At 36.6% G+C, this 24621-nt stretch overlaps 1 protein-coding gene across 1 annotated transcript in view; it reads left to right on the top strand.

Moving 5' to 3' along the window:
- EXOC2 (exocyst complex component 2) overlaps positions 1 to 24621 on the top strand; it is a 124319-nt gene that overhangs the window by 7887 nt on the left and 91811 nt on the right. Inside the window, exons 2-5 of the mRNA XM_057399358.1 lie at positions 6634 to 6789; positions 10554 to 10730; positions 12147 to 12273; positions 22385 to 22498. Of these exons, the coding sequence (XP_057255341.1) occupies positions 6672 to 6789; positions 10554 to 10730; positions 12147 to 12273; positions 22385 to 22498 (536 nt within the window). The 5' untranslated portion in view covers positions 6634 to 6671. The remainder of the gene's footprint in view (positions 1 to 6633; positions 6790 to 10553; positions 10731 to 12146; positions 12274 to 22384; positions 22499 to 24621) is intronic.

Genomic DNA, 24621 nt, shown 5'->3' with positions numbered 1-24621 from the left:
CAGGACTTCCGAGATAATTGGGGAAATACACGAGTATAGCTGTTGTGAAAGTAAAACTGCTGTGCTTACTCCTTGCCTACCCTAGAACTCTCAAGTAGACTCTTCATGACTGGAATATACAGGAGACCTTTTAGAAAGAGAACACTATTGTATTATGTCATTTAATACTCCAAATCTTTCCTTTTTCTGTCATTTGCCATCTCCATCATAAACTTGCACATCTTCCCAAACTGGAGCTGATTTTGGCATATAATGTTCTCCTATAGATTAGCATGTTTGTCAGTGTTAATACTAGCTTGAATCAACATGCCGGATATGACAGGGCAAGACAAATGAGGCTTTGTTTTTCCTGTGTGATGGTGAAATTACCCCCTTTTTTTATGTTTGTTCATCTTTTCATTATAAGTAGCTTAGTGGTGTTTTGAAGAGGTTTTCTCCCCCGAAATGTATGATTTGTGAGCACTACTTGTTTAAATTGATAAGTCGTCTTTTATTATTTAAATAAACATGCATAGATTCTTAATATCACTTGGAATTTCAGCATTGTTTAGCTTATTCACTTCCCAGTCTTTTCTGGCAGGCTTGAGGAATGGACTTTGTGTTATTAATGCAGTGTTGAAGGGCACTGAAGATCTCCAGAGGGGTTAATAAATGTCAGTTATTTTCACAGTGCTGCTTTTTGGATGCTTTTAAATCTTGGTTTATGTAGATTGTCTGTCTGAATTTATACTGTTGGGCAGATGAAGCACAGAAAAGGTTGCAATAGTGGTTTTCATCATTTTGTAATGATTTTGAGTACAAACATGTAAGAAACTTCTTGCTTTGTCATCATCCTTGGGGTCATTTGCTGTGTCCCTTTACTGACTGTCATGGTGTGTTGTACCTGGGGGACTCTTTGGGTTTTCTAGTGAAAACAAATTATTAGATTTATTTAGTAGAAGTACAGGTTTGTGTAGCTTAAGGTGAAAAGGCCATCACCTAGGTTCTGGGATCTGAGTATTCATTGCTTGTTTAAAAAAGGGCATTTCATAAATTTGTTCATTTGTAAAGCATTTAATGCTGTGACGTTAGTGTGAGAAGAGTACCTCACCTTCTACTGGTTTCAGGTTGGTTGGTTTGTTTTTTAAAAAGTAAACAACATCCGCTGAGGTATACTGCAGTTTGAACACCAGTGATGCTTTGGTCATTTCTGCTGCTCAGAATGTTTAAAATTGTATTCTGTCACATACATATGAGTTCAAACAAATATTTGATACCTGAAGACTTGCACGTTTGCTTGCAGCTTGCACTTTCTCAGCAATGACAAATAGGCTTTTTCATTCCTCCCTTCTTGACAGCTTAGATTCCCTTCGCTAGATGACCATGGCACTTGTGTTGACCTTGAATCCGTCTTTCTCTGAGAGGGTCTTTAAGTTCAGTGTCTGTGACAAAGTACTGCTGAAAACCTTAATTTTATTGAAAATTCTGTCACTGGAACCAACTTGCGATTTCACTTCAGAAGTCAGAAACTCCTTTTTAAAACATTCCAACTACTAATTTTTCCACCAGTGAAATTTGTGAGGTGACGCCTGGTTGTTACTTGTTTTCCAAAGTTCCATGCCTTCATGATGTTTGTAATTTTCCTCTGGGATTTGAACTTACCAGCCAACTTAATATCCTTAAATCCTGAACTTCTATTGCTCACGTATTTAATATTCTGGAGGTACTTCCAGAGTGGTAAACAGGATTTTGCTTTACAGAACAGGTATGGTAGCTATTGGCATTTTACTTTATTTTTCTCTGCTTGCTGTTGAATGGGGAAACCTATTTAAGAACTCTATCTTTAAACTAACTGAAGATCTGTAGAAGTCAAAAAAATAACTAGCCTTCTATTTTCCCTTATGTTGGGCTGTAATTAATTTCTTCATTATTTGTTTTTAAAGTGGCTTTTTTTTAAGATAAAGAGTGAAGATGTCCCCTCTTTAGCAAGCTTGTAATGCTCAGATTTTTCTTTTTTTTTTTAACCAAACCTCTGTGAGAGGACAGTTTATTTGAGAAGCTCATGTAAAGACAAAGATGATGTTTATGAAGGGCATTTTTCAAGATGGCTTTGTAGTAGGTGGTCTTTGCAGAGGCTTTCTAATTCCTTGCACTTTCGTAACAAGAATTATGACAGAATAATAGAATAATATGGGCAAGATCATGGGAGCAGTCAAACAGATGTCATCCCTGTTAAACTGTTGGGGAGATACTGTGAGGAAGTGAAGTTTTTAAAAACCGGGTGGGGAGCTGTAAAGAAGGAGAGGGACTCTTAGTTTTGAAGATTGTCCATAGTAAAAAAATAGTCTTGTTAACACTACTTCAGTGAGCCTGGCTCCACAGAAGAAATAACTTGATTTTTAAATTTAATATTATTCTTATTTTATACGTTGTACTCTTTGCAAATATGTACTATTTCTCTTTAGGGCGATTTATCGAATTGCAGCAAATGCTCCTATTAGATTATTGTACCTTTTAATGTAATAAACAGGTTTTTTAGCTTTGTATTAAATATATATATATTAACTTGCTTTTGTGCCACAGTAGTATACTGGCTAGGCTTCCCAATAAGCAGTTTGGTCATTTTAATTATTGACATGCGTGTGATAAAGAGGAGGAGAAGAAATACTATAAATAAATTGAAGGCTCCCAAGCAATTGTTTGATAGTTGTAATAAGGGCAGATTCCATACAGTTCCTTCACTTACTCTTTGAAATACATGAAACCAATTGCTATTTAAAAATAATAATAGAGTTCTGTAGTGCTTTTGTAATGTGTTGAGATTTACTGTGGTATTCTCATTCCGGTGAGGTATTTTAAAGCAATTCTGCAGTAAATATGGAAATACTTTAGAAGAAATGTTAGACCTCAGGAGGCTCAGCGTTTTTATTACATTTATTTAGCTCATCATGAAGGGGGATCTAGTGCCAATTTCTGAAATCCAGAAAAATATGTTGTAATATTACTTTTGAGTTTTGGTATTGATTCAAGGCAATTACCTGTGTGCCTAAGTATTTTGAAAGAAACAATCCAAGGGAGCCGTAACATTTGTGGGGGGTGGGAGGGAATGACAGTCAACCAAATAATACCAAAGTAGCTTCTATTTGACTTGTTTTCCTCAAGATTTCTTTCTCTTTATATTATCACTGAGTTCCTGAAGATGGCTTTTATCCATCTGTGTTACTGATTAACTTTTCATAGAATCTTCTGAAAAAATTGGCCAAAAGAGGTATTTTATGTAGTCTTACTGGTATCTATATACATGCTGGTTCCTGCAGAAAGTGATTAGGTGTCTATGTGGGTACATAACCCAACAGTTTCTTTACAGCTGTTGTCTATCTTTGAGCTCTGCTGAGAGTCTGTGAGAAAAGCTGCAAAGACTATGTAGATAAGATCATGAGGAATAGATGCAGTTTGTCCTCCTTGCTCTACTTAAACTTAGGCACCCGATTCTTCTCTAACATCCTGTTTGCACGGGACTCCAGAGGGAAACTTCAAATTCTGAAAAGTCTAAGCTTCTGTGCATATGCCTCTTGTAATTTTATGGGAATAAAGAAAACTTTCCCTGCAATTTCCGATTCTGGTTGGTCAAGGTAGTATTAGGTTTAGCAATGAGGAATGGGGAGCTTATTTCTATTGTGCTGCTCATTGTTGTCAGGTGATGCTGTGGCAATGTAGCTTTGAATGTACTTGGATAAAACTTGTGACTCCAGGACTAGGGGATCTTGAGAGAAGATTAGGACTATCATTTTCACCTGTGGTGAGGAAGTGGATTAATAATAGTGTGGATGGGCTATCTGGACAAGTAGGCTCGGGGTCAGGAATAGAAGGTAAGGAAGAGGAATTATCGAAGTGTCTGGATTTGAAAAGAGAATTGGGATATTAACAGCCCTCCCCTGCCCGCTTGAACTTCTGGATAAGAGGTCAGAGGGAAAATCAGCAGGATAGGGGCAGGAAATAGTTTGGCTGGAGGACTAGGACGTGGCCTCAGTTTTGAAGTGAGGCAGAGGCTGCCTGTCTCTGAGTGCGTGTGTGTGAGGAAAACAGTGCTAGGAAAAAGATATGAGTAGGACATGAAGGAGCAGGAGGGAGAACTTTGCCTGTCAAAGCACAGACTTCACTTTTGTAGCTGGAAGTGGCTATCAGCTGATGGAGTCCTCTCCTTCAGTCTGTTCTAGTGCTGGAGATTATGGGCTGCATCTGTTGGCTCCTTGCTTTGCTAGCCTCATGTTGGGTTCATGTAAAAAAAAGTTACAGTATTTTACATACAGACTTACAAGAGCGTCTGTATAATGCTATGTACCTTAATTCCTTTTTCAACAGTTTCTTGCTTGCAGAAACCTGGAAAATTAATTTTTTATTAAAAATATAATGTAATTTTTAATGTGGTGAAATTAACCAGTCAAGAATTAATTGAGGTTTACCAGTTAAAACCAGGCAACCAAAACAAACCACTTCAGTTCCAGACACATTGTGTGTATTATCATGGGCTCTTACCAGACTTCCCAGGACATGGCTCCCGTTATGTTCTTACTTGTTCAACAGGAATCTGCATCTCTTATTAGTTGCACACTCTTCAAAGGTAGTCTCAAAAGTTCTCTGAAGATATTAATAGTTCTGTGGTGTTCAGAGCATCTAAATGCCTCTTCCATATTAATGAATTTGTCTTCAAAATAGCTTTTGAAGTGTGTGGTAGCATTTGCTGTTTTAAATATGTGAAACTGAGAAGCAGACATTTAAGATCAAATGTATATGTAGATTTGAGGTGGTTATATAGGACCTGAATGTTTTGGAGGATTTTGCAGTATTCCCTGTCCAGGGTACATTTCACACTGACTAGAGGTGTGGCTGTCAGCTCTGAAGTTGGACACCCAGAAACTGAGAAGGAAAAAATGTACTGTAAAGTTTTATAGGAGACCTGCTATGCATCTGTGGTATAGATAGAGGATCCTGTTCTGGAGGCAGTATTTGATTACTTTCACCATGAGATCTTCCTTCTTATGCTTGCCTTTCTTGGTATCCATCATTTTCAGTGCATTTCCAACTTCAGAACATGAAATAAAACTGGCCAGTGCGAGCTTATTTTATCCTTATCACAGGTCTTTCTAGTAATGCTGAAAAATTTGGGGAGGTTGTGTAGAAGCATGGCATATTGCTGATGCTATAAATGTATTTTATATATGCAGAAGCAGCTGAAACAAAGATAGCTTACTTAATTCTGGTACTTCCTAACTGTAGATGCTTGGAAACTGCAACTTTATTGCAGTTTGGTGTTAGGGATGATTTACAGAGGTTCTGGGTTTCATGGAGTTGACTATTTGCAAGTAAAAATAGAAGACATGCCTTGATCCAAAATAAAAATAAGTAAGAGAAGCCTTGTGAAGCTTGGCTTATATTCTGCATATTTTTTACGAACCTGAACTTTTAAAATTGTGTACACTAAAGCATTCTATGTACGTACCGAAGGTTTTTGAATACTGACCTATTTCATCACTCCTAGATTTTCTCAGAAATAAACATTTCTTCCTATAGGTTATTTTTGGTTCTTACATTTCCAATGCAGATGAATTCCTATTGGAAGCTGATCACAGAAAACTTTGTAAAGTTCCAGAAAACCAAGTGACAAGTCTTTTTTACTGGGAATTTTAAGGATGTTGTGTCTTAGTGGAAGAATTCAGGAGTCACGGGATGGAATAGGTGATGCAAAATTACCATGGAAGTCCTTAAAAATCTTTTTTTGCTTGCCTTATCACTTCTGTAGGATCTGTGTACCTATGGGCAGGCTCTATGTTTACTAAGTGTTATAAATGTGTAGAAGCTGGTGGGAACTAATGTGCTTCAGATGATATTCATCTGCTTCTTATAGCTGCAAAGCTGCACAAAGGAAACTGCTAATACGACATAGGAATCTGTGATCAGTTGCACAATAAACTAAAAGTAGGCTGCATAAATCGCTAGCATATTGGTGTTTCTTTACAGAGCTGATTTTGGGTGCAAATGAATGCTCTTCTCAAAATGGTTCTTCAATAATTTTATGTACATTCTTGTTGATCTGTGGGTATATTATTTGTTTTGTTGATGTTCTCTGCTAGTATACTGTCTGTAAGTAATGTTTTAATTTTCTCAGTTTATGTAAATGTTGATTCTTTATACAAATAAGTGCTGGGGGCTTCTTCCCATGGGACTGTCTGTGCCAGTAGCTCTGATTTTGACGGGGAAGTTATCCGAATATGTAATCATGGTCTACTGCTTAGCTTAGCAATTCTAGATTTATTAAGGAACACAGTAATAACTTTCTAATGCAGGATTGAATAGGCTTATTTGAATTCTGTTATAAGTGATTTGGAGTGTATGTATGTAGTTTCAGTAAGCATTTTGAGGATTTAATAGTTTTCTAAATATACATTTTCTTTACAGTTCAGAACTAGAACTGTAATTTAAAAAATGGAAGTGTGGAATTCTATATTGGTTTATGACTGTGGCAAAAAAGGTTGAGTGGCATTCCATATTTATGTTAAAGTTTCTTTACCAGTTTTGAAGAACAGCTTCAAAGGTCTTAAATAGTTTTCACATAATATAATTATTGGTTTTTTATGATTGTTTCTTGCTGAACAGATAAACGCAACTGAGTTTTCAGTAAGTGAATCGACATCATGTCTCGAGCACGGCAGCCCCCACTTGTAACTGGTATCTCTCCCAATGAAGGCATCTCCTGGACAAAAGTGACTATTAGAGGAGAAAATTTGGGGACTGGGCCTACAGACCTCATAGGTAAGTTTGGGAAAAAAGCCCCACTTCTTTTGAGACTGTAGTGTGTTGCATTTCGGATGTGGTTAGAGATAATTATTTTGCAATGTAAAATCTGTGTTGAGTGGTACGAGGAATTCCCTTTTGACAAATATGCACTTGAATGTGTAAATTTAAGGGTGGCTGCCTGATGCGTAACTAATCAGAATGACCATACCTTACTAAATGAACCCTTAGCCCGACTCAGCATCCTGCGCTGAAAACTAAGAATGAATGCCTATGGCAGTGTACTAGGGGAGGGCAGATGTAACGAAGTGCTCCTTTTTTACTTTACCAGGCATTGAGAATTTAAGCATAGAAATTTTCCATCATAAATTGTTTTCAATATATTAAGAAAGTCACTGAGCATTGCTATTCCTTGAATTAGTGTAAAAGTTAATTTGTGTATCTGCAACAGTTATGACAGGTCAGGTTCGATAATTTAGCTACACAATGAAGAACCATTACCTTTTGCTGTTTTGATTTTAACATTGTATTTTCATTTCAATAATCACATCTCCTTTGTTTAAAGATGGAAGAAGCAGTTTTCTCCGATTCTTCTGACCATACAGGTCTTGAATCACTACTGCTCTGTTGCCTCTTTTCCAGGCTGAAAAGTCCTAGCGTACTTAAATTTTCTGCACATATCTTTGACACATATCTTTGACCCTTCTTGTTGCTCTTCAGAGAATCTCTTTTGGTTTTACTGTTAGTTTTGGGTGACTATCCTCCTGGTTACATGCAGTGTTCAGGGTTTGTTGTTTAGTCATGACTCCCTTGAAGTCCATTGGAATTTTGTTTGCCATTGCTAGAAACAATTTTTCACTTAATGGCTGTAAACCAAGATTCCTGAATTCTCTTAATGGCCACTAGAATGAACAGCACGGCCAAGCATAAACTGCTACAATTTTCCCCTACAATTTTCCCCTTCAGTTTGCTGCCTTTCAAAAGGGGAAGCAGTATTTTTCTGAGCTGCTAAACAAAGCTGTGGTACACTAATGAATGTTTATTGAGAAATAGTCAAATAGCACTATTAGAGGTGAGTATATTTCTGTGAATTTGTGTGATTGACGGACTTAGACAACCTAATCAGTTTGTTAGCATGAGCCTCTTGGAAGTGATCAATGCTAGGTTCTTGCTTGGAAGGAAGATACCTCCTAAGCCATGCCTTAGTATTCTAGCTGACTGCTAATATTTTTTCTTTTTTTTTTTTTTTTTTTTGAGTAATACTTGTAACACATAGCTTCAAATAATCTCGTGCTTTGGGGTAGAAAAAAAAGTAATAGATTGCCTTTTTTTTTTTTTCCTTAGCTCAATTCTCAGCTTTCCCCAGTAAGTGACTAAGGCCCCAGACATGTAAGGACTTTTGTTAATGGTTAAATCAGGCATGTAAATATTCCCTCTGACTTGAATGGAAAGAGTTGCAAAAGTGAGCCTTTGTAGGCATGAGATTGAAACAAGCTCAAGTGAGGGTTTTATAAAGTTTAGAGTCTCCTGATTGAGATGCATTAGAGTAAAATGAAAAGCAAGAAACTTTTATATATAGAAACCGAATATCACATAATAGAAAAATATGCCTTTTTGTTTCATTTGAGAGAGCCTTCTAGTAGTCTCTTTGTAGCTTTGAAACCAAATAAACTTTTTATTTGTAACTCTTTAGCTTATGGTACAAAAAGTCAAATCCAGGAGGTACTTGTAACATTTGTTCTCTCAAAGTTTAGTTTTCTTTTAAGACATTTCCAGCTGTAAGCAGTTTTGTAGGCATTGTAGTATTATCAATATATAAGCTTAACCAAAATTGGAAAGTCTCAATAAGAGAATGACTTGTGCCCATGTATTGAAAGATAACATAAAAGCTAGAACCTGACTATAATATTCTCAGAGATCTTTGTACCGTGCAACAGATTAAAATGAGATATTATTTAAAGGGAAGTTTTCTCTTTTTAGAGAAAAAGATGTATCTATACTATCAAAAGGTCTCCCCCAGCATGACTTCATTGATTTAGGTTGTTTCCTTCTGTTTTGGATCTTGTCAGATATTGTTCTTTTGAGAGCTTTAGGAACCTCTGATGACCAGGAAAAAAGTTGATGCAAGGATCTTCAAAAGAGTTAAAACATTTTTACTCTTCTAAATTGCTGTAGTTCAGATCTTGATTTTTACAGTGTTACTTAATTTAAGCATGAATTCCTTAGAAGTTCTAGGGTGAAAACCTCTTTATAAATGGTTCAAACTCTTTCAACTAGTCTTACTTCCTACTTCAATCTTTATTTTTTGTTAAGTTGGAGAACTTGCTAGCATAAAACCAGAGGACATGTAATAATATAACCTAAGATTAAAACCCGTGCATCATAAATGTGAGTTATTCTTCCCTTCTGAAAAATAAAAACTAGCCTGTTTAAAATGTTGCAAATAAATAGCAACCAAATTTTTTTTATTTTAAGGCTTTTTTGGCATGTATCCTATTTCACACCTCCCCTTCTTTCAGTCATCTTTAAAAAAAACAAAGCCCAAACCATAACAAATCTACTGTCCTTGCTCAAGTAAAATTACTTTCGGTTTTAATAAGATTCAGTGCTTTTCTGGTTTTTATTTTTTGGATTTCATTTTCAAAATAGTTTTTGGCAGGGAGAGGGCATTTTTATGTCTGATGACCATGAAAACTGCCAAATTTGTCTGCTGGGTAATGTCAGAGACTTAAATTGTGAGAAGTGTGAAGCTTTGGTACTGAGCCACATATGCTGATCCTTTTCTGCCTGTAAGAGTTTTTCTAAATTGGTCAGAGCTTTCTAGAAATTAAAAACAAAAGCCAAGCCAACAGGGAAGGAACTGCTATGCCTGACTAATTTATACTCCAGTACAGCCAACGAACTGCTACAGCCCTGTCCTTTTGCACATAAGGCAAAATGTTTTTAGGTAAGTATGTTATTTAAGAAGAAGCTAACAAAGTTATTCTCTAAATAGATATTATAGAAATTGGATTCTAGCCAGTTCTTCAGGACAACGAAACTCTTGACTGTTCTAGATCTGAGAAAACAATTGACTAGCTTCATGGCTAAAATATGTTGTATTTTTATTTCCTAATTTGTCATGTGAACTTTTGTCAAGAGAAAGTTTAGAAGAGGAAATAGATGAGCATTACATGACTACTTTTTCATACAGGAAGGGCAGTTTATTCAGCAGTATTGGTCTTGCATCGTGGATTTTGTACAGAAGAGATGGGGGCAGAATATTTGTCAATAAATACTTTTTTCTTTTTACCAGAAAATCCTTTTGCATCCACAAAGTACTGCTAAACAAATAAGGTGTAAGAAACATCATGCATTATAAATATTTTGCAAAGTCATATAGAGTGAACTTGTGAAAATGTTTCATGCAGTTTTGATGGAAGTTTCCCATAAGTACAGTACCGAACAGCAGTTCTCTGGCATCTTGCAGACAGAAGATGCATTGTACATGATGAAGTAAAAGTTGCAGTAGCCTGTAACTGGTAGAAGAGATTAAAATGACTTCAAGCAGCACTGTATGTGGTTTATGAAGTGTTACTAGGGCAAAAGACCTGAAGTCACCTAGGGAACATCTGAAAAAAGAATTTGTGATTCTTTTCGCTGTAGCTGGCTGTAAGGGACAGGATAAGGGTCATATATGTGTGTAAAATATATGAAGCATCATAAATGTATTTGCATTACGGAATTTCAAAAGATACTTCTATTCAAATAGGAGTTTTGTTTGTTTGGTTTCTTTTTCTCAGGATTAACAATTTGTGGGCACAACTGTCTGCTAACTGCTGAGTGGATGTCTGCCAGTAAAATTGTGTGTCGAGTTGGACAGGCTAAAAATGACAAAGGAGACATTATTGTTACTACAAAGTCTGGTGGCAAAGGAACTTCAACGGTTTCCTTCAAACTGCTTAAACCTGAAAAAATAGGTATTTTTCTTGTTCAAATTCTATCTGTTTTCTTTGCTACACACATATATAACTGAGTGCCTTTTAGATAAAATGTATGTTTAAGAGGGATCCATCCACCTCAGGGCGATCTCCAGTCTTTCTGAAAAAGCAGAGTATATAAATAAAAGATGCAGCTACATACATTGATAAACTCATATGTTAAATTAATCCTCCTATCTCAATATCCTGATAGACCCCTCAATGACTAATGAAAAGTTGCCCTTTATTTTTCTGTAAGGAGTATCATTAAACTTTCAAAATTTAAAAAAATAAAAAATCCTAACAGATCCAGTAACTACTCTTAAGTGTACTAGATAAATGCAAAATATAAACCTAAAAAATATAAATCCTTATACCTAAATTCTAAGCTGATTGTTTATCCTTTGAGTCCTCAGTGACATTTCTTATTTGTAATTCAAACCATCCTGCAAGATGGAAAGTTAAGCATCATGAGATGCTTAACCATTGAAATAATGTTGCCAAGCAGTCTAGGACCTCTGCCTGATCTAGAATCCAGTCTAAATACCCTCAGGATTGAAAATGCTTTTTTCGGAACACCTCATCGATGAGGTTGGATCATTATCTTTTCTAACACAGGGGTTCCCACATGAGCTGTTTTAGGCTTTTGTTCTCTGTGGTTCAATGGCAGTTAAATAACACAGAATTTCTCCCCAAGCTGTACTAGGTTCTTGATAATAGAAAGGTGAACTAAGTGCAAGTGTTACACATTGAAGCTTTTGGTGATGGGAAAGAAGAATGATATTTTAGAAAATGGGCCTGAAGATGGTGTTGCTTCTTGTGTTTTTGGGTATGTTAAAAAAAGGACATAACCAGTAGTAGAGCTGGCTGCATTTTTGGCCAAGGGCCAAGACATATGGTGCCTCAGCTTTGCGCATTGTCTAAGCTAAGGCTTTGGAAACAAAGTCAGTCCTGTGTCCTTGGAGTCATCTATTTTGGTATATGGCCAAAATCCACTTCCTTTTCGGCTAGTGACTGCACAGAAAAGGGATCTTCCCTAAAATATGCAAACGATGACCTCCAGGTAGTTTCTCATTTTGAAAGTAGTATATGACAAGGCTTGGACACATACCAGAATACTTGGAGGAATGAAAGATATTAATACTCTGTGATCAGGAAAATGCTCTTAATGTGCATGAAACTGTGTACTCTGTAAGAGGTAATGATTGATGCCCAGCCACGAATATCTTTTCAGCAGCTATAATAAAATAATATAGCATAATTGCATCCAGGTTATTTTGCCATGTATCTTCCAATATATTACCTAGGCATGCATTTTATATTTATCAGGATTTTTCAAATTAATTCAGTATGTTAGAAGTTGATGGTGCTGGACCGCCCTTGTTGTTTTAAGGATCTGCGCTTTGTTTTCTCTAGGTATCTTGGATCAGTCTGCTGTCTGGGTGGATGAAATGAACTATTATGACATGCGCACTGATAGAAATAAAGGGATTCCCCCCCTGTCCCTACGTCCTGCTAATCCACTTGGTATTGAGATAGACAAGTGAGTACCAAATGCCTTTAATCCACTTTTTTAGTGGGTTTTTTTTTTTTTTCCTATGTGTGCCTTTGTGAATTCTAGAAAAATTTAATTTTTTACAGGGCAGGGAAAGATTTAAAAATATATATATTAGTTCTATGCTGTTTGGTACTCAAAAAGAGTTGTTAGTGCATGTTCTATCCTTTTTCATCATCCTCATTTTTGGATTATTAGTTAGAACTGTAGATAATCTAAAAGCCTGATATGTTGAACCCCAGTGATGCTTAGATTTTGTGAATTGGTAAATAACCTCAGGCTTTGGATTTATACATTGTAGTTATGGAATACATACTGTTGCATTTGAGTTTTGTGGGGATTTTAAGGTTGTTTAGATTCTCATGTGTTGCTAAAATTGCTCTGATAATGTGATTTACAACATCAACTAGTTTATTTCATTAAATTTCTAATATTATTTTCCAGCCCGCTGACTACTTTCATTTGTAAGTATGGTGAAATTTATGACAATGTTTTCTGAAATAGAAGTTTTACAGTGAGTGATAAATGGAATCAGAGGACTTTAAATGGGACACTCTTAGGGCTCCAAACCTGGCCAGCTCCCAAAAATAGCCTCCGGAATAACGTTTCTCTTGTTCAGGATACCAGCTCTACCTAAACCAAAGGCCATTTAAAATGAAACTATTACTAGGGGTCTCATCTGCTGAATACGCTGTTTGTGAGGAGTAGTGCATTGAAGAAAATCTGTAGTATCCATTTTTACCTTGTTCTAATGGGGAAACTGCACTTTCCCAAAATCTTAATGGGATTTATTTTGGATTTGCCATCACCTTCCAGTGTCTGGCTGTGCATTTCTTTCCTAGTTTGAATATGTATTTTCCTTTCTTTTCAAAGTACTAATCCAGTTTTTTGTACAAAACTGAAGATTTTTTCTCTTTGCAAGTATTCTTCTCCAGCTTCTGATATAACTTCCGACAGGTGGTACTTTCATCTTCTTCAGTTTTCCAGCCCTGTTAGAATGTGGATTCCAGGACTGTGGACAGTACTAGAGCATCTTATTAGAAGACTTCTCTCTCTCCTTCACTCTCCCTCCCTGTTAGTAAATAAAAAAGAAACAAGTAAATACAATCCTTTTTACCACAGTGCTGCACTGTCCAGCTAGTAGTGAGTGTCTTGTTAGCTGGTTCTCTTGAGTCACTGCTTTCTCTGGTGGCATGCTTGCTCATTATTCTGTAGGGATGGCATGGATTCCTTTACCCTAGCTGTTAAGTTCTTTGCATTTGACAGTGTTCCTCTATTGCTTCCTTGGCTCAGTACAGAAGAGAGTTTTCTTCTTGATGTTTTTACCGTTTATAAAAAATTATTGGTGATAAAGCTATTATTGGTGATGATGAGAAAGTTATGTGGGCTTTAGTAAAGCTTTACCTATAGATTTGCTTCTCCATGGATTTTTGTACTTAGTTCTTTAATCAATGTGATGTATTCTATAGGCATTTCATGAAAATCAATTTTTAATGCTATGGCAGCAACTCTTTTAAAACTACGCTATATTAATTCGGTTACTTTTTTTAATGAAGTGCTTAATGTCAAAGCCCATATAGTATCCTCTCAAACACTGTAGGAACCAGTTGTGACTGGCTGATGTTTAAAACTAATATTCTCTGTTTTAATCCTGTATTTTCTGAACCCTGCAAGAGCTCTTCCAGTATTTTATCTGTGATCTAAGTCAAGGTAACTAGTTCTGTTGCGTAGTCCTCTATCCCATAGGTTTCTCACAGTACTTCATTCTTTAAATACGATGGTTATGAAATAGTTAATTTTAATTTGTTCTGATTTTAACACAACTTCTAATGTAATATTTGAACTCATAACCAAAATTGGTAGTTCTTGGTTACTGTTGGGACAGTCTCAATGTGATAGGTTAAGATTTTTTTTCCTTTTTTCCAGAAACAAGAACAGCATTAGTTTGGTATTCATTTAATCTAGTCAGAAACACATTAATACAGATAGGAAAGAACTTTTTTTGTTTTGAATGAGGGGTGGGGGAAATAGGGGAGCTGTTTGGTCCTGATTTATTGTTCATTGATCTCCAAGTTTATTGGAGGTGAGGCATGAAGGTTATGGCAGGCACTGGGGTTGAAAATGACTGGTTTAAGAAAAGGAACCCTAGTCAATATAACAAGTAATTGTATAGAGGGATTGAGGGGTAAGTTGTGGAGATGGGAAGGATACAGGGAAAGAAAAGCCTGCTCTGACCTCGTGCTGTGGGTGACAGCACACTGTTAATAGTTGTGACTGTAAATGGAACATTCTGTGTTTAATTAAAAACCAGTGGTGAAGCTTTCATAATTTGCTTAAAAGATTGGAGCAATGTGCTGTTTATTTAAACTATTTGGTATTGGAGATTATTTTATAAAAGCAAACTCCTGCATTTGAAAGTACTTGACATATGGGATGGGTGAGTAATGAAGTTGTACAAGGTAGTGAGAAAAAGGCAATTATAGATTAAGAAGAGGAGTAGATAAGCAAGATGTTAGCATTAACATTATTAGACATTGGAACAGTTTGTCACTAGAACTGATAAAAGTGAATAGAATTTGGGAACACTTTAAAAGAAAGGCTAGTGTGATGAAGAGCAGTTGTGTATACAAGGAGATGGGACTCTGCAGCATAATGGATCTCTCCTTAGTAACACCTTTGACTTCTTTAAACTGTTTTTAAATGTATGCAGATTGGGATTTATTTTAATTTTGAAGCTGTAGCATTCAGCATTGGTCTGACTTGGTGGAATTTGCAGCCCTTACAGCCTGATGACTAATAAGGAAGGGAAAGGGGTGCCTTCTGTTCAATATGCAAATAGTGGTAAACAAAAGAAACATTTAAAGAGAGGACAAGGGGGAATCACAGTGAAAAACAGATGTGAAAAAATAGGATAGGAATAAGCTAGATAGGAACATGACAAAAAGAAGGCAGGCAGTGGGTAGACTACAGACTGAAAGAAAGAAGTCCTCCCTCTAGAAGGTGGTTGTCAATCATCTGCAAAGGACATAGGACAGACAATCTGCAGCATAAGAGATAGGTAGATCACCTATCTGTTGTGGTGTGTTTGTCTTTTAATATGGGTTATGCTTGGTTCTAAAAAATCCTTTCTTGGTGTTTTAAAACACTGTTTATGGTACTTTGTCCAACTGAAATGTGCTTAAAAATTAATCTCATCTTTTGAATCATTCAGGTGGGTACTTTCAGGGTCTTGCAAATGAAACATAGAAATGCTAGAAAAAATCCTGCAAGTAATGAGCAGAAGTGCTTTAGTACAGTATTTCATTAAACAATTAGGCAAGCATAGGGATTAAAAAAAATATCTGACCCAGCAGACTGGGAATTAAATGAACAGGAGGTTTGAACTGTGCATTAAGGGAAATAGATAGTATTGGCTATAACACATTCTGTTAATAATTAGAATACTGCCAGTAGATGTATTCTAGGGGCAAGATATATATACATACTCAAAATAATGCACTGGATTTCTCTTTTCATACTCGAGTTGCAAGGTCGGAAAATAAGAACTATGGATTTAGAGTCATCCTGATAGTTTTTAAATAGCCAAGATATTTTAAATGTTATATGTGTAGATGATATGCAGTCCATCATCTTTCAGCCTGCGAGGCAAACAGGTAGTAAGTATATGTAATCTATGGTTGATAAGTTCTTCATGTCTTCCAAGAATTAATTGCCCTTCCTGTGCCATACAACCAAGAATCTCAGTTGCTAAATAATAATGTCTGTTGTAGTGAAACTTGAACTTGCTGGTTATTATGTTTCAGTTGTGACCCTTAGAGTCACAGCTGTATTCCTAAAAGAGTTTTTGCACACATTTGTTCTCCTGCCTTGCTAAGAATTGTTTGGTCATCTTTGAAAACACAGAACAGTCAGGTCAACTTCTTTTTACATTGCTAGCACTTAGTGCAGGTTGTGTGTATGCTACAAAGTATTCTGTTCACACCAGAAAATAGCTATTTTAAATACTTAACCTAGTTTTTTTAATTTCCAGAATGGAGTAAAGACTGATGCAAAGCTTTAATTTTCTATCACTATCTTTATGCTGGCTTTAAGTGCAAAGCAGGTCTGTGCCACCTTCCTCACCAAGGAATGTTCCTGGCTGTGGTGTTATGCCGATATAGCCAGTAACCCTTACAGAAGGTTTAAGTAGCTTGCAGGAAGAAAAAGACTATCTAGAGTAGTTGCCTCAGCCTAAGAAATGTGGAAACTTGGTATGAAAATGCTAACATTCACAGTGATGCTGCAGTGCTTGGGTTGGTTTTAGCAGTTTAGAGCTGTTACAAAAGCAGGTTGGTAGGTTACGTCCTACCAACATAGGATCGTTCAGAATTTTGAACAGTTCTGAGAGAGAATGTGATGCCTGTTCCATTAGGGCACTGGTTGGATTCTGTTAGTGGAAAATTTATATCTACGTAATTCCTTGTTCAGGTGTACCACATACATTTCCCCTCCTGCATGACAAGTCCTTATTTAATCAAAGGTTACCTGCTTCCTCTGCCTACTCTGTCAGACTTAAGAAAATCCATTCTTTTCAAAGCAGTAACAGCAGTTGGACCTAGTGGTGGTTATAACATTTTTGAATAGTGTTTTTGTTGTTTTGCATGTAGCAGAGGTCATTATGGTAGATTCATCTCGTACATGAAAGCAAATGCTGACATGCTAAGTACATTCCACATACTTCTGTATCCACCCACTCAATACAGATGCTTCCCTCTTCCCACGCCAGCTTCCAAAACAGCTCATCTGGGAGGAAGGAAGAAATGATCTTACGCTGCCCCCTAATGGTAAACGTCCGCTTACCACCATGAGATAGGAAAAGACTTTTCGGGAGGCTTTGGAATTTACTTATTTTTAAGTGGCTTGTATGGAAATGCAGTCAGCTTCATCCTTGAATGTGATGGGTTTGTGGAAGCTTTTATCAGAGAGATGTGTGCAGAAAAATTGTGAAACCTGTGGGAGGGAGATGCAGTATATAGTATTATACAGTCCTAGTTTTATGATGTTAAAAAAATACAGCAACACTTACTGCTTATAGGACTGTGTCAGTTGCAACCACCAGCCTATAAACTCCTAGTGGATTTCTCTCATCTCATTCTGCCACTTCTCAAATACAGTTGTCATTTTGCTGTCATTTTTCTGCTAAATCCAAAGCTGCTAGGAAGCAGTAGTGTGCATCCTTGTCTTTCTGCTGTTGGGGTGACCTTTGTTGACACCTTCTGGTTTGTTGTGTTTAGTCTACTCCAGTGTCCCTTATGCTGGTCCTCTCGCATACATTATTAACACAGTACAGCTGGTACAAAGCCTGCTTCTAGGAGTCTGACTGGTACCAGACAGAGGGGGGAGTATACAGCAGCTCTAGCTGGAGCTTGTTTATGCTGGTTGCTATTCAGAATCTATATTTATTTAAAGTTGCTCCTTTTGACCTAAAAACTCCAGTGGAACTGAGGTTCAGATTACCTTTTGGTGGCTGTATCCTGTTTTGGTACCTGCCTTTAATCTGCAAATATTGTCATGTATGCTGAAAAGCATACTATGAGATTCTGAAGCTCTGGGAGCAATATAATCTTTACAGAAAAATTACTATAGTCAGGCTCTGTTTATTAGTATCCTTTGCATTTTGTTGCTGTTACTAATTGTGACTGCTTGGAGGCTGTAGTTTACTCGTGGAGATTATTTATAATCTTAAACTTCTGGAGAATATAAATGATCTGTACATTCACAAGTTCTGTATTAAAATGTGTTTAAAAAACAAATAAAAGCTAACATACATGCTGTGATGTTAGGTTAGGTTTAGTGAGTATCAGGCTATACAGTACTGAAAGCTTGGGGTAGTGGAGGGTGAGACTTGTATTGATGGGCACATATGGTGCAAGTGAATTGATTTTTACCCATGTGTTCTGAATCCAAAGTAGATGTGCACACACATGTAAAGACGTGCAAGCAAGGGCCACTGCATCTAGTATCCCATGACTGCGTTAGATACACTCAGGATGTCTCTGAGGGAAGTGAAAGTGTGTAGTGGCTTGAAACCAAAGTTATTTTTATTATAGTTCACATGAATATAAATCTTAATTACTTCAATACTTAAAATTGGTTTTGATGAATTAATAGGACTCCTTTAAAATGTTAACTAGGGGTCTAGTACCAGATCTAGTTCTGTTTTAAATAAAATAGTCTGCCTAGCGGAACGTACTACTATATAAATCAAATATGCGTACCTTTGCTGAAATTGTAAAGGTAGTGAAGTACGTAGAGTTGTCAAGGATAGTAAAGGTCTCTCTTCTGTGGTTTCCTGTATTCAATTTGTGGGCCCGGTTTCTTTTACAGTGATTGCTTTTTAATCAATGATTAAGTATTCAGAGTTGCTTCTGGAAATGATTCCTGTAAAACGAGCAAATTAACAGGAAAATTATCAACAGTTTCATGGCGTGTCAGCATGGTCTCAGCTTTTGCTGTAGTTCATATTCACCCCATAATGTTGAAATGAGTAAAACAGAAATACTTTCTCAAGTCACTTACCATTTAAACAAGCACATATGTATGAGAAACTTCAAGGACTTATTTATTTAATTTACTAATGGAAGTTAATGAAACAAACTTGTGTGTATGTGGAGTCAGTCTCTTTTTAGATGCATCTGGCCAGACATTTTAGAAGTACAGTTGCTTTTTCAGTTTGAACTTTTTAGTGAGCAGCTTGTTGTGAAGACAGCTGTAACAAGTCATTCCAAGCTCCCCGTATCTGTTAGTGGAAAAACTACTGGTGAAAGTTATGATAAAAATAAGGATACTACACCATAGAGTATAACATATTGTTAACATACCGCACACATTCACGTTCGTGTTTCTACTCTGTTGTGACTATGTCTAAAATATGTCTGCACAGATAAAAGCAGCCATAAATGCATTGTTAATTTATGGTTCTGCACAAATACATCTGCTGGAAAAAAGGTCCTGATAACTTTTCAATGCAGTCAAATGTCAAACCGAAACACCCCCCAGAACCCCAACCCTTCACGTCTGTGGGCAGAACTCATTTGCAGGAATTTATTATATCCATAACTAAATTATTGGTCAACATCATATTATCATACATATAAGTAAAAACTTTTAGGTTTTTTTTCCCTAGGAATTGTATGTATCATGCATAAGCTTAAACTGCCATGCATATGTCTTACAATCTTGCAATAATAAGTAGCATTTGGTAATGGTATATTTGTTGAGTGTGTGTGGGTTTTGTGTAATATTTGTTTCTTTTGGATTTTGAGGAAAATATATTGAAATTCTGAAAATATGAATGAAACTCTGCTTCTCTATGTATACATGCCCTTATATAGTACTTTCACTGAATGTCTGAGCCTCTTCTGAGGTAACTGAACATTTCTAGGTTTTTTTAGTTACCCACAGAGATACTACCATGTGTGGATTTAACATAAAATCTATTTTGGACAGCTGTGCCATGTATCACATGTGAAGTACTATCATATAAATTCATGTGCCTGTTTGGCACTTTTTGCTACTGTGAATGAAAAATAATACCTCTTAAAACAGCTTTAAAAGAAAGATAAAACTTTCTCCTTTTTGCATCCATCAGCATTTTCTTCTCACTAACTGGCATTCAGGAAACTCAAGTTTGTTGGTAATCATGAATCTCGCTACTTATGTTTGTAAATCTGTTAACATCGTCATGGAATCATAGAATAGCCTGGGTTGGAAAGGACCTTAAGATCATCTAGTTCCAACTCCCCTGCCATAGGCAGGGACACTACACACTAAACCATGTCACTCAAGTCTCTGTCCGACCTGGCCTTGAGCAGTGGCAGGGATGGAGCATTTACCACTTCTTTGGGCAACCTGTTCCAGTGCCTCACTACCATCACAGTAAATAACTTCTTCCTTATATCTAACCTGAACTTCCCGTTTAATTTAAACCTATCTCCCTTTGTCCTATCACTACAGTCCCTAATGAAGAGTCCCTCTCCAGCATCCCTATAGGCCCCCTTCAGATACTTGGAAGGCTGTTATGAGCTCTCCATGCAGCCTTCTCTTCTCCAGGCTGAACAGCCCCAACTTTCTCAGCCTGTCCTCATACAAGAGGTGCTTCAGTCCCCTGATCATCCTCGTGGCCTTCCTCTGGACTTGCTCTGACAGCTCCATGTCCTTGTTTTGTTGAGAACACCAGAACTGTACACAGTACTCCAAGTGGGGTCTCACGAGAGCAAAGTAGAGGGGCAGGATCACCTCCTTCGGCTTTACCACCTTTTCATTGAACACAGAAATGTTGGGACCCTCATTTTTTAGCTGCTACTTTTGCTTCTTGCAGTTTTTCCTATCCTTTTCATACCTGTCATCGCTTTTTTTTTCTTGCATCTCATTTAATTATTTTTTTTCCCCTGTTATAAAAAGTATTGTTTCATGTGCCTGCTTTAATCAGGTGCTACTGATGAAGGATTCCTGTGTCATGTCATTAATTATGTAGGTCCTTTGTACCTGCTTGTGCTAATGGCCATTTGGCTATGAATAGCAACTTAGAGAAAACAGCTCTTGTTTCTTTATAATTGTACTTTTTAATGCATCTGCCTCTAGATTTACTTCACTTAATCTGCTGTTTGCTTTTTGTAATAAAAACAGTTTTAACTGGTTTGAAACATGTTTAGATTACAGGAAAAAAACAACTTAAAAAAACCTAACAAATCATTGGTTTTATGTCCATTTAGATGGCTTTTCATGTGTATTAAAAGTAATTCCAATAGGATGGAACACTAGATTGCTACTCCCATCCAAGTTTGAATTCAAATGCAAAGTATGGCAGGTTTGCTTTTGCAGACAGTGTACTTTTTATAGCGGAGTTCACCTAACTTACAAGTGTCAGAGAGGGATGTTACTGACTTTTGGGTTTGATGTTGTAATCCAAAAGCGACGTAGTACGTTTTTAGAACAGGCTAAAATGTTTCATTTGGAAGATATCTGCATGATCATCTTGTCCAACTGCCTGAGCAATTCAGGCTGACCAACAGTAAACTTGTTTACCATCATTATTTTCTGGAGATGGGATGCAGCTGGTGATAAAGAAGGGTGATGAGTGCACCTGGGGATGTATGGTATAATTCAGTGAGTGCCTGGACTGAATGATGAAGATAGTCATGTTTTCATGAAAAAGTACTTTAAGTATTTGTATTACACTGACCTAAAATAAATGGAATACATTTTCTGTAAAAGTATCCTAGAAGTTACTTGTAGTTTCAATGATAGCTGTTGTAGAGAATCTGCTTTCACAAGAAATTGGCTTGCATGCTATCTTCATGCATTGTAAGACTGAGTAAAAACAAAACATACTGTATCTCACAACATGCTTTTATGTTTTGTGTACTATGAACATAGATCACTGTATTGTTTTGCAAGGGGATTATTTTAACTCAGGATTTCTTTCAGTGTTTATATATAATGAAAGAATACTCCAAGTATCTTCCTTCATGTTTCCATGGAACTTCTTGTGCACGTGAACCAATAAAAGTTGATGGTGTAAGATCACTTATAAGCTGTCAAACTGGTGATGTCCTGTTGTTTTAAATAAACACTGGTTCATGGCTTCTAGAGAATATTCTCTCTTATTTACTTGACTTGGTGTACTGATTTTCCTCTTTAAATGGTAGAATTAATTTTGAGTACATTCAGCATTGTAACGTGGTCCTGCATTTCAGTAGTAGTAGTATCATGGTAAGTCTGTCTAGTCTAATTTTTTGAAGGCAGTAGTTCTTTCTTTAGAAGCATTTTGTACTGAGAACATTTCTGTCATAAGTGTAATAGTGAAATCAAAATGGTAAAAATCAATTTTACTCAGATTAGATTTTAATCTTTCCTTTCCCAGTCACACTACATGTGCCTGTAATACCAGATTTAATTTCATGGTGGGACAAAAATTTGTTTACATGTTGTTCAGACATGATTTGGTTTTCTGTTTTTTGTTTGTTTGTTTTTGGTTTGTTTTTTTTTATGTGACACTTTTTAATTGTAAGCTGTTCACAGGAATGTCTCACTGAATAAATAAATATTCATTTTTCAGAGGCAGATTTCCTCAAAAAGATTTAGAGGCACTGTTTCCTGGGATGAGTGCTGATTTTACTAGTGAAAACTTTTCTGCTGCCTGGTACCTGATTGAGAATCATTCAACAACAAGGTTTGTTGCTGTCATAAATTATTGTTTTAAATGCAAGTTACTTGATACTATTTTATTATAAATTAGCTGTTTCATTGGGGGTTGACACTTAAAGTAATAAACCTGTTCTATGCTACCTGTGGTGTTTCTGCTTGGCTAGTAATCAACCAGTTTGCTCAGTGTGGTTGCAAGGAAAACTTAATTTTTACTCAGACCTAAATTCTGGCCTCTTTTTTTCCATCCCCAGGCCCATGACATATGGAAGTTATCTTCAGGCTAAAGCCTTTTATGAATCAAGAAGTTGGGCAGTGTGGGCTTAAGTGAAAACTCTAGTCACGTTAAGTGATGACTAGAGGCTGAGGATAAGGGCACTGAACGGACAACTCAGAGCAAAACTGTTAATAGTAGTAGTTAGCTTTTAATTAACACTTGTGGGAAATGCTATAGTAAAAGAAATTTGACAAGTAATATCTTTGCTGTAAATCTCTTAAAAATATTGACCATTAACATTTTAATTTTTAAATCTAGTTCATAATATGTACTTACATGAATGTATTATGTGAATATATTTTTGCATTTATAACTGAGTTCTTTTATCTGCATATGTTTGAATAATACTAGAAGCCATTTTTAGTAGAGATGATGAGCCTTTCTTGTTGTCTTCAGCTGGGTATTCTGATGAGCATTTTGAAGGGAAATACCACTTTGCAAATTTATTTGATTTTTTTTTTTTTTTTTGTTATCTGTGGTAGAAACAGCTGTGGGTTGGTGCCTTGTGGGTTTTTTTGTTGGCTTTTGATGTTTTGTTGTTTGGCTGGATTGTTGTGGAGTGGTTGTGGTGTTCGGTTTTAGGATCTCCGGAAATAACCATTAATCTACTTGGGAAATACTTCCATTTTGTCTCAGAGTGGTAGTAGATTGAAGAGCCAGAACAGCAGCAAGAGAATCTTATTACTCAATATATATGTATCTTTTCAAATCCAGGAACTAAGAGGAGTGATTCAAAATGAACTATGACAATTTGATAATTTAGGGAGTCATCAGGTTTTTAAAAAAAGCTGATGGACAGTAAAGTGAGAAAAAACAGCTTGATGTAGCTGTTTTTAGGAAATTTCCTTTACCTGAGGCCCTTGGACTGTTGCCATCTTGTTGCTCATTCATGTGGGCACCAGTGGTGCTGCCAAGAGAGATGTAGAACAGATCAAGAGTGATAGCAAAGCCCTGGGGACAAAAGTGAAGAGCACCTTTGATTTACAGGTGAAGGGTAAGGCTTCAGGTAGTGAATGCATCCTGTAGAATTAAGGTTCTGTAGGCTTACAGATGGCTGTACCACTGGTTTCAAAGGCAGCATGTTTTACTTCTGTAGCCATCGATCCATTACTAAAGAACACAGACTGCTAGTGAGAAATGGGATTCACTTGAAAAAGTGGGGTGGGAGCGTCATTGCATTTTGCACTTGTCACCAAAGATTTGCCCTTTGTTGACAAGGACTTCAAATTAGGAATAGCAGGGAATGGTCATAACAGCTTGCAGTTAAGCGAGGGACAGAGTTCTCCATGTTCAGTGATGGCACTGACAGTGCTGTTGGGAATTACAAAACCAATTGGAAGGGTCTAACCACAAGTGCCTTTACACACTCACATGCGGCCTGGGAGACAAGCAATGTGGGATTAGCTAAGCATATCATCAGAATAAAGTGGGATAGCTCATGTGCTTAGTGATCTGTGATGGATGGGAAGAGGCCCTCTGAGAAAGGTACCCAGGAAAGAATTGAGGGAAAAAAAAAAAGTTATTTAACCAGAATTACCAGTTGTTCATGGAATATGAACAACAGCATATGTAATGGTTATACCTCTAATATAATAGTGTCAGTAAACCCGCTGATGCATGTTGGTGTATGTCAACGGTCGCAAGTCATGATCCTCTTGGCCCATGTATCCCAGTGGAATTAGAAGTATTAATTCTTGGTTTTAAATGAAAGCTGGGTTGTGTTTTTGTTTTTTTTGTGTGTGTATTAATTTGGTTTATATTGATTTATAAAATATAAATCTTATTGTTAAAGTTGCAAAAGCTATGTAAAACTCAACAGGAAGAATGGCTCAAAGAGTAGGGTGAATCCAGTAATGTTTTGAATATAATTATAA

This window comes from Pezoporus wallicus, unplaced genomic scaffold, assembly GCF_028554395.1.
Source record: "Pezoporus wallicus isolate ANWC-B61680 ecotype Strahan unplaced genomic scaffold, APGP_CSIRO_Pwel_v1 contig_818, whole genome shotgun sequence".
Lineage (NCBI taxonomy): Eukaryota > Metazoa > Chordata > Aves > Psittaciformes > Psittacidae > Pezoporus > Pezoporus wallicus.
Note: the sequence above shows the minus strand (reverse complement) of the source record. Positions and strands in the feature narration are given on the sequence as shown.